The 17,898-nt window shown below is 40.5% G+C and overlaps 1 protein-coding gene across 5 annotated transcripts in view; it reads left to right on the top strand.

Annotated features, from left to right (window-relative positions):
* ptgis (prostaglandin I2 (prostacyclin) synthase) overlaps window positions 1-17,898 on the top strand; it is a 61,517-nt gene that overhangs the window by 19,835 nt on the left and 23,784 nt on the right. For all 5 annotated transcript variants that reach the window (XM_069883803.1, XM_069883802.1, XM_069883807.1 and 2 more), the window contains 3 exons: window positions 4,571-4,694; window positions 10,521-10,699; window positions 13,737-13,880. In XM_069883803.1, coding sequence (XP_069739904.1) covers window positions 4,571-4,694; window positions 10,521-10,699; window positions 13,737-13,880 — 447 coding nt within the window. The remainder of the gene's footprint in view (window positions 1-4,570; window positions 4,695-10,520; window positions 10,700-13,736; window positions 13,881-17,898) is intronic.

The raw sequence follows: 17,898 nt of genomic DNA, 5'->3' as shown, positions 1-17,898 counted from the left end.
ATTTGTTACATCCTCAAATAAATGCTAACATATTTGTTAAACACAAAGGAATGCCCTAGAACAGTGGTTTTAAACCCCCCCCCCCCCCCCAACAACTCACATTCCACTTTAAGCAGTCCCTATACCATAAGTGGTGTACTAAGAGATTACTTAAGATGTGAGTTGGAAGGGAAGGTTGAGAACCACTTCTCTAGACCCAATTATTATTGAAATATTTTGCTTGAGAAAAATTGTCACTGGCCCATTTCCTTTGGAGTTATGAAACCGTGCACATACAAATCAATTAGGTAGGATTAAAACAGTGGTTTTTCAACTTTTCTTTCCATTCACATACCACTTTAAGCAATCCCTAATGGCTTAAGTTGGAATGTGAGTTTATGGAGCAGTTTGAAAACCACTCTCCCTAGAACATTCCAATGCTCTGAACGTCACCTTGTATTTCATGGTTGTTGGCAATCAGTTATATGAAATGGAACAGCCTCCACAAGTGATGTTGTAACTTTTGCATCAGTCTGAAAACTATTACTTCGAGTGCATTATATCAAAGCAGGATTAACCTATTTGCAAATGACGTATGTTATAACTTAGATGTTCCAAAATATTAGTATGTAACATTTCCTGTCACCTGAATCATTAAGCATGATTTCTCAACATTATAAATAAATCCATTCAAGAGGTCAAAAGATTTTAGATGTTGGAAACAATTTGATAATGGGATTAAATCCTTTCTATCAAGGCAGGAAATTGCATCTTACCCGAATACAGTATTCAATTCCTGCAATTATCAACAAATGAAAATTCATCCCTTTAATTTCACAGTCCTTCTGTAATTTTCTGTTTGTCAAAATGAATGTGTTTTTTTTTTCTTATCCACTCCAAGCACCACTAATTATAACCATTCATTCATCACAAAGCAACGAGGAATAAATTATTTGCTGGAATCCTATTTATCTGAATTTCATAAGGAAATATTGATCAATTCCTGGGTACCTATTAAATGCTATTAAATGTGATTCTGACCAATGACGTGCAGCTTCGGGACTCGTGCAATAATCACATGTGCTAAAGCTGTTAGCAGCTGGTCCCAAGAACTTTCCAACTGCATTCCTCTTAGAATAGAATTTTAGTTCATTTACTAATATTTGTAAATTTCATTTAAATGTTTACCTTTGATTTTGATCCTTATTTATTTTAAATTATGAGAAATATAATTGTTTGAATAGTTTTTGTATATCTTCACTGCTCTGTATTGTGTCTTTGGCAGCTTTAACAGCTGGTTCAGCTGTGGAATTTGATTAGCCTGTTATCAAACTTGGTGGGCTTTTTATTTCCTGTCAATCCCACTGAATAATAGAGATTTTGCACATATAGGAGGTCATTGTTTTCCTCAACACATTGTTGATTGCATCAGTTTGCATCTCAACCAAAGGATCTCAGGGTTTTTCAAGAAACAATCATTAAGTATGAAAGTGTCCAGTTTCGAGAATGTTTATTTGCAACAGCACCCTTTTCCCTCGACATGTACTGGTAACCATCCCTCTGCTGATTTTAACGATGAAAGCTAGTCATTTCCACCACGGTCACACAATTGGCTTGGAGTGTTAAAATCATTGTGAACCTGACTAATATGAGAGGAAATGAAGATTTTTTAAAAAACTGCCCATGCACGAAACCTGAAATATAAAACAGAAAGTGCTGGTGACATCCAGAAAGTCAGGCAGAATCTGTGGAAAGAGAAATGGTTAGGTTCAGAACACTTTCTGAGATGCTCACTGTTTCTCTTTCCACAGATGCTGCCTGACCTGATGAATATTTCAATAGTTTTCTGTTTAATACTATAGGAAGTATCATTGATAACTGAAGTTCTTTTATCAACAGACATTTCCTAGCAAAGTTGAATCAAGACTGGTGAGGGAGGGGGTGGATCACACCAGCATTGAAGACCATTTGGGCCAGGCCAGATTGAGTCAGAGTCACATTGAGCCAGATTGAGTTTACCTCCTTTTGATTTTCCCTTGCACTTCTTATGAACCATGAGCCCTGCTACTGCAGTTATCCAACAAGGAGGAATAGTTCATGATCAGTGGCCAGATCTCAGCAATGGATTCTGAGAGACTTACCCTGGTCTAAAATGATGCTCTGATTGGTTGTTTGGCATTGAAGTCTGAAGCCTTTGAGCGATTCCTAAGAGTCTTTGATAGCCAGATATTTAAAAAGATGAATTTAAATATATTGTTTACATTTTAAATATGTAATGCATTTAAATGGTGGAAAATAATTAAATCCATTAATAGCAAATCATTTTTTAAAAATTAACCTGCAATTTTTCAATCAAGGTCAGTGATCCTATGATTGGGGTTGTGCAACAAAGGTCATTCAACACACAGGTACAGAAGCTAGATGTGAACTCGAGACATTTTCACACTGAATTTCAGCACCCCCCCCATGTCTAGTATCAACGCTGAGCTATTGGTAGATTGGGATGTCTGATTTACCAGCATCCAACCTCCACCTTGTTCCTGACTGCTATGTGAAACTGAACAGGCAAATGTGGAATGCAGCAATGAGCACTGCAGTTCGCTTGTATTTTCTGCAGTGGAACCAACGAAAAATCAGTACATTCCACTCCCCACCCCCCAAAGCAAAGAAATGGAGACAGGTTGCAGGTCAGATGATAGCTCATTGGGCTAATACTGGGCCAAGGGGTTGAAGCTGCATCACACCCATTCACTCCACTTGATAGCAGTATGGTTGGCATTAGTAGCACAAATTAAAGGAGTCACCTTTCACCACAACATTGTTCAGGTTATTAGTTGGTTTATTCTATTTACTTTACTTTATCTTAATTTTTTAAATTTAATTTTATACACTTAGGACATTTTTTACCTAAAGGTGTTTAATTTATTTATTTTAATAATTTTTTTTAGTTAATTGTAAAATATTGAAGCTGTTTTTTTTAAAATATCTCTGATTAGTCTCTGAATCCAGATCAGATTGTTATAGTGAGTTCAAGAGACAGCTTGATTAAGTATAATTTCAGGTCCATTATATTTTATTAGAAAATAATATTTATCAGATAACTTGGCTAAAGCATTCTACATAGAAGCATCAGCATATTTCAGTCCATGCCACGAATATTAGAGGAAGACCACAACATACTGATCCTGCTTTATTGCCTCTTCAGTACAACTGAGGGTGGGATGATTTCCTCGACATTTTCTATCATTTTTAACCTGAATGTAAAATCAGTTTAACATAAATTAATCAGACTTGGAAATTTGCAGTGAAACTTCCTTCTCCATTGTATTTCTATTTTTGGAATTGAATTTAACTTGGAGATTTGAACAATTGGTATCAATTTCCCAATGAAATTTGATATTTTATCCCCACTTGGTATACTCAGTTTTTCTAAAATAAATGTTCTCCCAAATGAATGTTAAATTTATCATTTTGGGGCAATTAGGATTGGTAGAAACTGGACATGATATGGACAACACTTACTCCTCTCGGTCTTTTGGGTTGAAGAGAATCCTCCTTCTATTTTTACAACAATCAGAGGTGTACACATAATGCTGGAGGAACTCAATGGTTGTGGCAGCATCCATCGAAAACAATAGGACATTGGCATTTTGGAACAAAACTCTGTCTCAGGATACTTGATGAAGTGTCTTGACTTGAAACATCATCTATCAGAATGTTACGCATGGTAGGACATGCTGTTGGATGACCCCAAACTCATTAGAGTCAAAAGGAAAGTTAAAAATTGGAAGCATGAAGTCAGGTCATCATGGTTTGCAGAGCGCAATTGTTCTCAACCTTTTTCTTTCCACTCACATCCCACTTTAAGTAATCCCTATCCCATCGATGCTCTGTGATTAGTAAGGGATTCCTTAAGGCGGAATGTGAGTGGGAAGGGAAGGTTGAGAATCACTGCTCCAGACCCAATTGTTACTGAAATATTTTGCTTGAGAAAAATTGTCATTGGCCCATTTCCTTTGGAGTTCTGAATCCGTGCACATCATGAGTCAATGAGGTACAATGAAAACAGCGGTTTTCATACTTTTTCTTTCCACCCACAAACCACCTTAAGAAATCCCTTACTAATCACAGAGCACTGATGGCAAAGGGATTATTTATGTGAGTGTAAAGAAAAAGGTTGAGAACCACTGGCATTGCGGTTAGCACAAAGCGATTGCAGCATCAATGACCTGAGTTCAGATCCCCTGCTGAAAGGAGTTTGTACTTTCTTCCTGTGACCACATCAGGTGCTCTGGTTTCCTCCCACCCTTCAAAATCGTACAGGGTTCGTAGGTTAATTGGTGTATGTGGGAGGCATGAGCTTGTGGGCTGGAAAGGGTCGTTACTGTGCTGAATCCTTAAAAAATGTTTTAAAATGTCAAACCTTCTGGGTGGTGTGAAATAATTTAGAAGCGATTGTTGTAAAATTAATTTTCTATTTAATATACCTTTTAAATGATTTCTGTTGGCTTTTTAAGACATTTGTGTTCATTCCCATTGACAGTAATAATAATAATTGTTTGTTAATTTATTATTTTTATTGTTCTTTTAGGTTATCAAAGGAACCACCCCTGGATAAGGGCTTAATCCCCTGGCTGGGACATGCCCTTGATTTTGGGAGAGACAGTGCCAAATTCTTATTAAAAATGAAGACAAAATATGGAGACATTTTCACAGTAAGATTTCTTTAATTTTGATCCCACACAATTGCCTAGAAATTGGAATTTACTCCTTTTTGGTGCACTAAACATGCCTAATTTGCTCTTCTATTAATTGGGAGAAAAAAAAATCCAATGTCATGAAATGCTGTGTCTGATGTCCTGCACATAAATTCAGGCTCTAAAAGGGAATGGCAGTAATTCCCTTCAGGACCTCTGTGGAGGGTTTTATGACTGCCATTATCAATAGTGAACAATGAAGTGACAGGTTGTCTGTCAATATTTATGACACTGACCACTAGCCAAAGTCAATTGCCTCAGGTAAATTGTGCTTAGAAGTGTTTGGGCAAATTTCATTATGGTTGCTATTCAGCAGAGACTATTGCTAGCATATTCGAGCGTGCATCTGTGCAAACATCCAAATATACTTCATTTGATCTAGTGTTGCATTGGAATTACTTCTGTGCTAATTTCATTTCTATCGCCTTTCCTCTACCCACATCAGAGCTACTTTACATGTAATCAGCCTTGGATACATTACTTTTTCAGAAACACACTGCATCCAATTTTCTAACTGAAAAGTAGAACATTTCTCTTGTGTGATGAAACATATACATAGGGTTATGTTTATATAGCAGAGCATTACAAATACATTATGATAGTACAGATTCTATCACCAATGTGTATATGTACAGATGGTAGTGTAGGATGACTGTGATTGGCTGAGAGTGTAGCCACACCTACTGGCAGGTCTTAAAGGATTGCTCCAAGCCAGACCAGGTCATTTTGGACTGGTCGACCTACTTGTGATATGCTCCAGTCTTTTAGTTAATAAAAGCCTTGGTTTGGATCGACAAGTCCTTGGTTCCTTCCACGCGCTCTACCTACTGGCAGGTCTTAAAGGATTGTTCCTAGCCAGACCAGGTCATGCTGGACTGGTCGACCTACTTGTGATATGCTCCAGTCTTTTAGTTAATAAAAGCCTTGGTTTGGATCGACAAGTCCTTGGTTCCTTCCACGCGCTCTACCTACTGGCAGGTCTTAAAGGATTGTTCCTAGCCAGACCAGGTCATGCTGGACTGGTCGACCTACTTGTGATATGCTCCAGTCTTTTAGTTAATAAAAGCCTTGGTTTGGATCAACAAGTCTTTGGTTCTTTCAGCACGCTCTACACTCTGATGTGCAGAATTATGAAAGGGAAAGTGTTACACTAAAATGTAACATGTTGCTTGATGAGACACTGAATAAATAGTTTGTTATTCTTTCTGAGCCAGTTGTTGCACTGTTCCAGTTGAATCCAGATGCAAGGTATTCTAGCACGATAATAACTTCTGCTGCAGAGCACAAACGTCTGCAGACACAGTGGTTGAAGTAAAAACACAATGCTGATCAAGCCTGAAATGTCGGTTATGTATCTTTATCTTTACTAAAGACACTGACCTGCTGAGTTTCTCCAGCATTGTTTTCACTAATAATTTCTGCTGCCATCTAGTGGCACAAAGAATTAACCCTGTAAACCTTATTCTTGGAGAAGGCTCAAGTCCAAAACATTGTTTTACCTCCTATGGACACTGCAAGACGGGATGAGTGCCTCCAGCATTTCTGTGTGTTTTAACCACATGACTAAAGAGCAAAAAAAAACCAATCTGCTGGAGGAACAGAGGGAGAAAAAGAACTGTCGATGTTTTGGGCCAGAACACTTCATCAAGAGTTCAGGGTAAGGAGGGGTGAGACAGGGGCCAGTAGGGGAACTCGTGAACAAAGGAGGGGTGAAGGATGACAGACAGAGAGGCAAGTGCCTGACAAAGGGGGAGAGAGGCAAGAGAACCAGGGAGGTCAGGTTGAGGAGGATGGTGGGGGAGCATGATGAGTGGGGACAAAGGCTGCCAAAGATGGAATCTGATAAGAAGAGGTTACACTAGTGATATAACGAGAGACCAGGTAAATGAGCAATTTCGTTCAAGATTCCAGCTCGTCACAAACATTGAGTCACTAAAACTCCCTTCTCAAGTTCACTATTCAATTCCCCAAGGAATTCCCCAGCTTCTGCAGGTGGTAATGACAATGAGTTTGTTCAGTACCAATGACATTATCTGGTTCTAATTCAGAATGGAAAAAGCAGAACAGATTCCAAAGTCAAAATTCTACTTGCCAAGCATTCCTTCAAACTGTGCAGGAAACATGACAGTTTGAATTTTAAGTGGTGGTTTCCAGGGGAACTCAATCCTAGCAAAGGTGTACATGCCAATATGTATTGGGGATCTGAGGGATTGGATCCACTTTGTACTCAACAGGCATAAGGTGGTGCATCTCATGTGGTCTCATTCATATTCATGGCGTTATCCATCTTCATTAAAAAAAAGGCACTTGTTTATGTCCAACACTATTACAACGTCAGTGCCCAGGGTACAAATCCGCTTCTGTCTGTAAATAGTTTATACGTTCCTCCTGTGTCTGCATGGGTTTCCTTCAGGCACTCCAGTTTCCTTGCCCCCTTCAAAATGTATGGAGTTTGAGCAGTACAGACTGTTGGGCTGGAAGAGCCTGTTACCATACTGTACGTGTAACATTTAAAATTTAATAAGCTGAATATCTCCTCCCATACACACAAATCGGTTCACCTAGTTTGCTTCTTTTTTTCATTTTTCTCTTCTGCCACTATCCTTCACTATCTGGTTCCATCTGCCCACTGACCCCTTCCCATCTGGTTCCACCTATCACCCTCTGGCCCACCCCCTCCCTTGTACTGCTCTGTACAGTACTGCCTTCTTTTCCTCTTCCCTCTCCATCTTGATGAAGGGTCTTAACCTGAAAGGTCAACATCTTCTGACCCCACAGGCTCACAAATCATATGAAAGAGGATACAAGAAGTTTCTTCAAGTATATAAAGAGGATAGGAAAGGTGCAAGTAGATAAGGGACCACTAGAAAAATGATGCTGGAGAAATAATAATGGAAGACAAGAAGGTGGCAGAGGAGCTAAATGAGTACTTTGTGTCACTCTGCACTGTGGAAGACATTAGTAGTGTGTCAGATGTGGAAGAGAAGGCAAGTGAGGGCAGCAACTATTGCAAGGGAGAAGGTATTCAGAAAGATGAATGGTCTAAGGATAGCTAGGTCTCCCGGTCCAGATGGATCGCACCTTTAGGTTCTAAAAGCTGTAGCTCTAGAGTCTGTGGAGACATTGGTAATGATCTTTCAGGAATCAATAGATTCTGATGTCAACCCACTATTTAAGGAGGTAGCAGAAAGGAAATTGTAAGCCAGTTATCCCGACATCTGTGGTTGGGAAGAAGTTAGAGTCAATTGTCAAGGATGAGGTGAGGGAGTACGTAGAGGCACATGACAAGATAGGCATGATTTCCTTAGGGGAAAATCATGCTTGACAAACCTGTTGGAATTTGTTGAAGAAGAGCTGAGCAACCTCGATAAAGGATGCTGTGCATTTAACTTTCAGAAGGCCTTTGACAAGGTGCCGCAATGAGGCTACGTTAGAGCCCGTAGTATAACAGGAGGCATGCTAGTATGGGTAGAGCATTGACTGACTGCCAGGAGGCAGAGAGTCTGAATACAGGGATGATATTCTGGGTGGCTGCCAGTTGCTGGTGGTGTTCCATTGGGAGGGGGGGTGTCAGTGTTGAGGCCATTTCTTTTTATGATGTATATCAATGATTATGGAATGGATGGCTTTCAGGTCAAGGTTGCAAAGGATATGAAGGTCGGTGGAGGAGCTGGTAGTGTTGAGGAAGCAAAGAGAAATAAATGGGGAGAAAACTGAAAATTCACAGATGCAAAGGGACCTGAGATTCCTTTTTCAGGACACCCTGTAAATTAACTTCCATGCTGAGTCAGTGGTGAAGATGGCAAATGCAATGCTGGAATTTATTTCAAGTGGAGTAGAAAATAAGAGCAGAGATGTGTTGTTGAGGTTTTATAAAAGCACTGGTGATATCTCACTTGATTTGGGCTCCTCATTTAAGAACGGATGTGCTGGCATTAGAGAAGATTCAGAGGAGGTTCACAAAGATGATTCAAGGAATGAAAGGGTTATCATACAAGGAACATTTGACAGCTCTCGGCCCATACTCATTCGAATTTAGGAGAATTGTTGCGAGCTCATTGAAATATTTCAAATGTTGAAAGGTATAGACAGAGTAGATGTAGAATGATTGTCTCCCATGGTGGGAGAGTCGAAGACAAGTGGGCGCCACTTCAGGATTGAATGGCATCCACTTAGAACAGAGTTGTGGACAGATTTCTTTAACTGGACTGTGGTGAAACTCTGGAATTTGTTGCTATATACAGTTGTGGAGGCCATGTCACTGGGTGTATTTAAGGCAGGTACTTAATTAGCCAGGGCATGAAAGGTTATGGAAGGAAGTCTGGGTAGTGGAGCTGTGGGAAAATTGATCAGATTATGATTGAATAGCAGGACAGACTCAGTGGGCTGAATGGCTTATTCTGCTCCTATGTCTTATGGTGTTGTTTATCAGATCATCAAAGATGTCCTTCTTCAAAAAATACCATTGTCTGCCCTCACCCATATATGTTCCATGCCCGCACATCTACCCTAGCCCTCTCTGCCCCCATGTGCAATAAGGACAGGATACTACCACTCCACCAGCCTCCCCATCCAATATCATTCGCCACCATTTCTGCCACCTTCAACGTGATCCCACCACCAGACAAATTTTTCACTTCTCCCTACTCCACCTTACACAGGGACCGCTCCCTCCATGACTCTCTTGTACTTTCCTCCCTTCCCACCAATCGCCCCCTTGACACCTATTCCTGAGACTGCAGAAGGTGGTGCACTCGCGCCAACACCTCCTCCCTCAACACCATTCGGAACCCCCAAGCAACACTTCACTTGTGAATCTTCAGGAGTCATCTACTGCATCTGATGCTCCCGCTGTGGTCTCCTCTACATCAGAGAGACTGGATGTAGACTGGGAGATTGTTTCATTTAGAACATCGGCTCTGTCCGCTGCAATAATGGGGATCTCTCAGTGTTTTTACTATAATCACAGCATCTGCAGGCTTTTGGTTTCACTCTTATAGTGTTGCTTGACCAGCTGATTTCTACCAGTGTCCTGTTTTGATAGATAATAAAAGATTAACTCAAAAAGCAGAACAAAAACACAATACCTAATGTTCCAATGGACACTCTCCATCCTGATGGCATTAACATCAACTTCTCCCATTCGGTTAGGTCTCTCTCTCTCCATGCCTCTGTCTCCTTTCCTCCAGCTCCCCACCCCCTTTCCTCTCCTTTCAGAGAACTACCCCCTATCAATTCTCAGCTTTCTGTCCTCCCACTCATACTACCTAAGGCCTCTTAACTGTTGGCCTGTGGCTCCACACCATGCCCCCTCCCCCATCCTAACCCACCATTTCTTCCCTCCTCACCCTACCTTTTAATTCGGGTGCCTGCCTTTTATCTGCTCATTCCTTGATGAAAGCTCAGCCCCATAAACATTGGATACATAATTTTTGCTTCCTATGGATGCAACGGGACCCGATGGGTTTCTCCAGCACTTTTAGGCATTACACGACAACAGGAAGCGAAGCTTTACAAAATAGCAACTGCGGTAAAGAAAGATTTTTAACAAAGAATGGTTAGCATTGTCATATAAATTTCATTATAATATGTTGAAATTTCCAGCTGATCATTTTTCTCCTTTGTAAGTAAGAAAACATGTGGTTCATATTTAAAGTAGGTCCCATTATTAGAGTGAAGATGTTCTATGAAATTTTATATTTACATGATAAGCATTGCAACAACTCTTGTGGGGACTTCCACAACGCGCACTTACTAATCTGATTGTGTTTTCTTGTCTCTTAGGTCCGAGTTGCAGGTCGATTTGTAACTTTTCTATTTGATCCTCATTCATTTGATTCTGTTGTATCAGAATCCAGTGCAAAATTAGACTTTACAAAGTTCTCATTGGCTTTAATGGATAGAATCTTCAACCTTCAGCTTCCAAACTATGATCACCATGAAGAGAAGATTTTGATGAAAATGTGAGTACTCTGTGTACTGATAATAACCGCAACAGCAGTGCGAGTATCTCTCTCTCTTTGGTTTGGCTTTGCGGATGAACATTAATGGAGGGGTAATGTCCATGTCAGCTGCAGGCTCGTTTGTGACTGACAAGTCCGACGTGGGACAGGCAGACACGGTTGCAGCGGTTGCAAGGGAAAATTATTGGTTGGGGCTGGGTTTTTCCTCCTTTGTCTTTTGTCAGTGAGGTGGGCTCTGCAGTCTTCTTCAAAGGAGGTTGCTGCCCGCCGAACTATGAGGTGTCAAGATGCACGGTTTGAGGCGAGATCAGCCCACTGGCGGTGGTCAATGTGGCAGGCACCAAGAGATTTCTTTAGGCAGTCGTGTACCTCTTCTTTGGTGCACCTCTGTCTCGGTGACCAGTGGAGAGCTCACCATATAACATGATCTTGGGAAGGCGATGGTCCTCCATTCTGGAGACGTGACCTACCCAGCGCAGTTGGATCTTCAGCAGCGTGGATTCGATACTGTCGGCCTCTGCCATCTCGAGTACTTCGATGTTGGTGATGAAGTCGCTCCAATGAATGTTGAGGATGGAGTGGAGACAACGCTGGTGGAAGCATTCTAGTAGGTGATGCCGGTAGAGGACCCATGATTCGGAGCCGAACAGGAGTGTGGGTATGACAACGGCTCTGTATACGCTAATCTTTGTGAGGTTTTTCAGTTGGTTGTTTTTCCAGACTCTTTTGTGTAGTCTTCCAAAGGCGCTATTTGCCTTGGCGAGTCTGTTGTCTATCTCGTTGTCGATCCTTGCATCCGATGAAATGGTGCAGCCGAGATAGGTAAACTGGTTGACCGTTTTGAGTATAAGACAGCTTTAATAAACTAATATGTACACCAAGAGGTCCTGTCTCTCTGCAAGACAAACTTGGAAGGCTGGACTGTAGCTCTGGACTGATTTATATACAAGGTCACTGGGATGACCCCTGGTGACCTAGTGGTGTAATTACAAGAGGTTTTGTCTCTGCAAGACAAACCTGGAAGGCTAGACTGTAGCTCTGGACTGATTTATATACAAGGTCACCTCTGCATCTTCTTCCATCCAACTGCAACTTTTCTATGATCTAGAGATGAGTGGTCAATACCTCAGCTGTGGCCCAACCTTAGTTGTACAAAAACCTCCCTCTTTTTACATTCTAAGCAGTAGCTAATGAAAATATGTGTCTTGTTTGCCTTCTTCACCACCTTATCTGTCTTTGCTGCCATCTTCAGGGATCCTTGGATTGCACAGCAAAATCCTTCCATTCCTCAATGCTCCTGGAGGCCTGACAATTCATTCTAAATGTCCGATCTTATTATTCCTTCTAAAAGACTTATTCTTCTGCTTATCAGGATAATTTCCATCTGCCATGGCACTGTGCACCTTACCAAGTAATCAATATTATCCTGTTGTCTTCAGCTATCCTCCTCACTTCAAGAACAACATGAATTTTCATGTTGTCTGCAAGTGTACTAATTGTACCCCCTGCATTCATACCCAAGTCGTTAATGTGTTTGACACACATTCAAAGTCTCAGCATTGATCTCTGTGGCACCACACTGGTCGTTGGGTTCCAATCGCAAAAATAACCCTCTACCCTCACCCTATTACACTGGACAATCATTTTTTTTTCAATAAATTTCCTTCCTAAAAAAAAATTATGATTGATGAATCATGCTGAACAGAAAGATAATTTCACATTGGCATTTCACATAGGAAGTTGGAGAAACATTCAATTAAATTAATGAATTCAACATGTTTTAATCGCATAATGATGCTGACTCATTGGATTGGTTCAAGTGACCTAACGATGTTTTGCTGCTGGTATTTGTTTGTACTCAGTATCTGATGCCTCTAGTGTCAATGTCCAACAATAGTCAGCCAGCAGTGATGGATTCCAGTTGCCCTGATTCTGGTTTTTCATGCTTGCAATGTCCTGGTGGCAACTTTGACCATGTTTGTCACTGACTGCATCAAGATCAGTAGGGAAGACGTCCAAGTGCAAATGCAGAAAATGAATTTTCAATGACATGTTGGACTTCATGATTTTGTATGCTTGAAGCAGACTTAAAATATGACAGGGAATCAGAAAAATAGGTTATATCTAAACAAATGAGTGATTGGAAAATTTTAAGGTGATTTTCATGATTAGCTGTCCAAAATCCATAAAATACATTCAAAAGTGTTCAGAAGCAAAAATCTCAGTTGTCAAGTGTTGTTCCAATTTTAGATCTAATTTGCCAATTCCTCTTGAGCCTAAAGGTTCCAAGCTTTGGACCAGCTTTCTCTGCAACAAGACCCCTGCCGAAATCATCAATTACACTGCCCTCATCCTATTACATCTTTTACATATTCATTCAAATAATTCACATGAAATCTCCCACTGACAAGATTTATTGCTGCCCTTCCAAATGTGTGTTATTATTCCAATTTGTAAAAATGGAGTAGAGGTGAGCGTCACATACATTGAGAGCAAGTGTGATCAGAAAATGTCAGCCATGCAAACTGTGCCTTGGTGCCTTGTCCAATTTTGTGATGGGCAGAATTTCAACAGGAAATGGCTTTGTTGTGTTAAAAGTTGCAGTGAAGCATTTGTGAGTTTCATTCGGATCAATTTCTCAGCCGAAGTAAAGTAGTTTATCACAATCACCTATCAAGTCACTTTGATTTGTCTTGGCACTCTGCCATCAGATGATGGGGACCTTCCGATACCCATTTCTATTGAAGGTGGGAATGCACCCATTGGGATGGGGGGGTGGGCAACCGTTGCCATGTTCAACATCACCTTGAAGAGGAAAGCAAAGTTCATCATGGGATGATAAGAGATCAAATTCTGGTAGAGAAATGGATGATCTTTACAGAGGTGTACCTGAGGAGGGAGAATCATTAACCCTATAAAACGGGGAACAGGGAGAGAAGATGGTCCATGCAATTGGAATGGGGAGCGAAGCATTTTGTCAATGAAAATGTTAGCTATTCTTTTAAATCTTAATAGTGCACATTTTTGTTTCTGGCAGGCAATTCCAAGGAAAAAATCTTTCTTCACTCACACAAGCAATGCTCTCTAATCTTAAAACATTGTTGATGACAGATGAAAATGGAAGGACCAACACTTGGAAGAAGGAAGGGCTCTTCAACTTCTGTTATGATACAATGTTCAGGTAGCATTTTAATGACATATGATTGTGTGGATTCTTCTCTGAACTCAAAGATTGAGCTTGATGTATAGGCCATTACTTTCTGAAAGGTACATTAAACTGCTCTTTTAAAGAACTTTTGGTTATTTAGCAAGGACAAATATGTACTGAGAGCATAATATTTAGGAATTAAGTAGAATGTAAGACAACGTTGTAAAATAACTAGTAAAATGTATTAGCTGCTGACTGATTTACCTCATAGATCCTACATTCAAATTCAAATTCTGCTGAGGAAAGAATATCCAGTAACCAACCCCCCCTCCCCCCAATTGTATCTGGCACCTTTGGGAATTGGTAGATGCTGGATAAGTGAATTTTCCCGTTACTGGAGATTGTGTGTTGCAGAATTGGTGAACTAACTGCAAGAGGGCGCCAATTTTAAACGTTCGTATTTTTTACCTATTTATTTTCCACTATTTTTTGTTGGTTGCTTGAATTCTGGATTACAGGAATTTTACTCCATAACAATTAAAAAGTTGTCCAAAACTAGATTATGATGAATCATACACTGCCAGGTTCCCATATCCATCACAGTGACGCCACCTTTGCAACAAATTTATTCTAGAGAAGCATTTTGGTATGAGTGACCTTATAGGTGAGGCAATTACCAGCCATCCCTAATTCCCCTAGAGAACGTGGTGACAATGTACCTCTTTTGAGCTGCTGCACCAGTCCTATTGTGCTGCAGCTGAGGGAATTTCAGGGCAGAACCAATGACGCTGAATGGCTGGTGATACATTTTCAAGCCTTGATGATGAGTGGCGGAGAAAAACCTGCACCTGTTGGTGGTTCCAATGCAACATCTCCCCTTCTTCTTTTTGGTGTAGTTGTGGGTTTGGGAGACTCTGTCAGAGTAGCCTGGCTGAATATCTGCAGTGGATCTTGGCTGTACTGTGTGCTGGTGAAAGAGAGAATGAATGGTTGGATGGATTGATGGTATTCTAATCAATCAAACTGATTTTGTCTTGGATCATGGCAAACTCCTTGAGAGTTTTAGAGTCAAGAAAGTGGATGGTATTCCATCAAGCTCCTAACCTTGATGGAATGACCTTGGAACTTAAGGAGGTGAGTTGCTTCCTGAAGAATACCTAGTCTCTGTCTTGCTTGCATAACTGTTGTCTATATGCTCCCAGTCCATTTTGGTCACTTGTAAAGTGAACGCCCAAAATGTTGATCACATTTGAGTGTCAGAAGTGGTTGGACTCCCTTTACTTCGGTCGCATGAATGTTGCTTGATACTGATCAGCCCTTCCCAGATTGTGTCCAGGTCCTGCCGCATGCAAGAGTGAGAGGCTTCATTTGCTGAAGAGTTGGGTATTAAATGAAACATTGCACAATCATTAATGAACATTCCCAGTTGTCTAACCTGTTAAAGGAGGTAAGGGCATTGATGAATCAGCTGGAGATATTTGGAGCTGGATGCTATCTGAAGAAATCCTATAATGATGTCTCAGAGTTGAGATAATTAATCACCAACAATTACATTACCCTCCTTTGTAACTCAAACCACGAGAGTGTTTTCCCCTTTGATCCCTATTGATGATAATTAACGCCTTGATGCCACAATCTGTCAAATGCTGCCATAATAACAAGGGGTGTCTTCTTCATTTCTTCATGAATTCAGTTCTTTTGTCAGTGTTTGATCGCATTGTTAATGGAAGTTTCCCTCCTTTTGCTGATTAGTGTGGTTGTCTATTTGGGTAATTATTAGCCAGAATCAAATAGTCTTGCATTTTGTGAACAGGGCAAACTTGGGCAATTTTTCACATTGTCAGGTGGATTCTACTGTTTCAATGATGTGTCCAGAGAGGCAGCTAGTTCTGCAGTGCACGTCTTCACTATCACAGCTGGTAGTACAGCCAATACTCTGCAGTATCTATACTTCAACATCTGATAAATATGTTGAATGCTAAATATCAAACATTTGTTTGCAGGTAGTTTTGTTCCTCCCATATTTCATTAGATAACAACCTTCCAGCAGTTAGGAGACTTGAACCTGCATTCTCCATGTGGAAAGTCTTTTTCAAATGCAGGTCTCGTAATTTTAGCAGATCCATAATATAATGTTACTCTTTTTCACAATCATGTGTCATGGGTCTATGAAGCAGTTTTGATTTTTTTTTTAGAAACGACCTTATTGTGCTTTAAGAAACCCTTTGGTAAAAAGAAAAGCTCGGGGATATGATAACCTTGGCAGCTGTTCAGAATGTTCTCACTGTGAGAGAGATTGCCTGGAGGGCCAGTGTCCAAGCAATCCAGCTGTGGTGATTATCTCTCATGAAGCTGAGAAAAGAAAGGGAATAAAGACTTCTATTTATATGAAACACAGAAACTGCTGGAAATTTCTGTGAAATATGAGAAGCTGGTGGGGGCTCAAAGGGTCAGACAGCATCTGTGGAGAGAAATGATCAGTCAGGACCCAAACCAAAATGTTGACTGTCTATTTCTCTCCATGGATCCTGCATGACCCATTCAGCCCCTTGGATTCTCTTTGTCCACTCTATTTATATAATGCCTTTTACAACCTCACGATGCCCTGAAGTGTCTTACATTCAGTGAAGTACTACAATAAAACTCTTGTTATCCTGAATTCAAGCAGCGAGCAAAAAATAAATAGGTAAAAAATTTGGAAGTTTAAAATTGGAGTGCCTTGCCATTAGTTTGCAAATCACGCAACACACAAACTCAAGCAACCAGAAAATTCACTTATCCGGCATCAACCAATCCTGATAGGTGTTGGATACTAGGGGTTATAATATATTATGAGGTTCAGTTAATGTGATACAGAAAATAGAGCAACTTTTTTTTTAATTGGTTGTCCTTCGGTTCAAAGAAGACACATTGTGCAGTTCATCTGTGGACACGAAGATGACTTTGCAGTCCCTGTCTGGAAGCACAAAGTCTAGAACAATGGGAGCACTGGAAGCCCATTTTTGTAATAACCGTGGTAGCAGATTTGTGAAGCCACTCACTGTTTTCCATTAGTTTTTGGCAACACCCGTCTTCGAAAATGGTGTAGGCTTCATAGCACAGGGTTTGCCAACGGGATCTGTCAGCAGGCTGCAGCTTCTAGTTCTCTTGGCTGGATGCCACAGTAGCCTAGGATTTCCTTCACAACGTCTTTATAGCGCTTGCGTGGACGACCTTGAGGTCTCCTTCTGGTCTTCAGTTCACTATAGAGCAGCTGGTGGGGCATACAATGGTTATCCATTCTGATGAATAATTGACCAGAACTAAAGGAATTTTGTAAAGGGAGTTTTTCTTATTTACATCAAAGCTAGTTTCCTGTGACTCTCTATGTCTAAAAATGGGAATCATATATCTGTCTCAAATTTATCATCCTACTTGTTTCCTTTTTCTCACAGTAATAATACTTCTCCCTTGAGAGCCATGTTGTAAATTAAGTTAGAACTAACTAAAAATACCTCATCTGAAAGTTCAGGACAATTGTTTTGAAAGATAGCTTGGTGCAATAAACACAGTGAGAATTCTTATCTTAGAAATTTTCATTAGAACCATAGAACAATACAGCACAGAAATAGGCCCTTCAGCCCTTCTAGACCAAACTATCATTCTCCATAGTCCCACTGACTTGCACTCCAACCATATCCCTCCATACCCCTCCAATCCATGTACCTGTCCAAATTCTTTTTAAAAATTAAAATTGAGCCAGCATTCACCACTTGAGCTGGCAGCTCATGCCACACTCCCACCACACTCTCTGTGTGATGAAGTTCTCCATAATTTTCCCTCTAAACTTTTCCTCTTTCACCCTTAACCCATGTCCTCTGGTCTGTCTTTCACTTACCCTCAGTGGAAAAAGTCTACCTACATTTACTCTGTCTAGAACCATTTTTAATTTTAAATACCTCCATCAAATCTCCCCTCATTCTTCTATGTTCCAGGAAATAAAGTGTAAACTGTTTAGTCTGGGCAGCATCCCAGTAAATTGTCTCTGCACTCTTTCAATCTTATTGATATT

Source organism: Narcine bancroftii, chromosome 6 (assembly GCF_036971445.1).
Source record: "Narcine bancroftii isolate sNarBan1 chromosome 6, sNarBan1.hap1, whole genome shotgun sequence".
Taxonomy (NCBI): Eukaryota; Metazoa; Chordata; class Chondrichthyes; order Torpediniformes; family Narcinidae; genus Narcine; species Narcine bancroftii.
The sequence above is the reverse complement of the archived record's forward strand: the minus strand, read 5'-3'. Positions and strand labels throughout refer to the sequence as shown.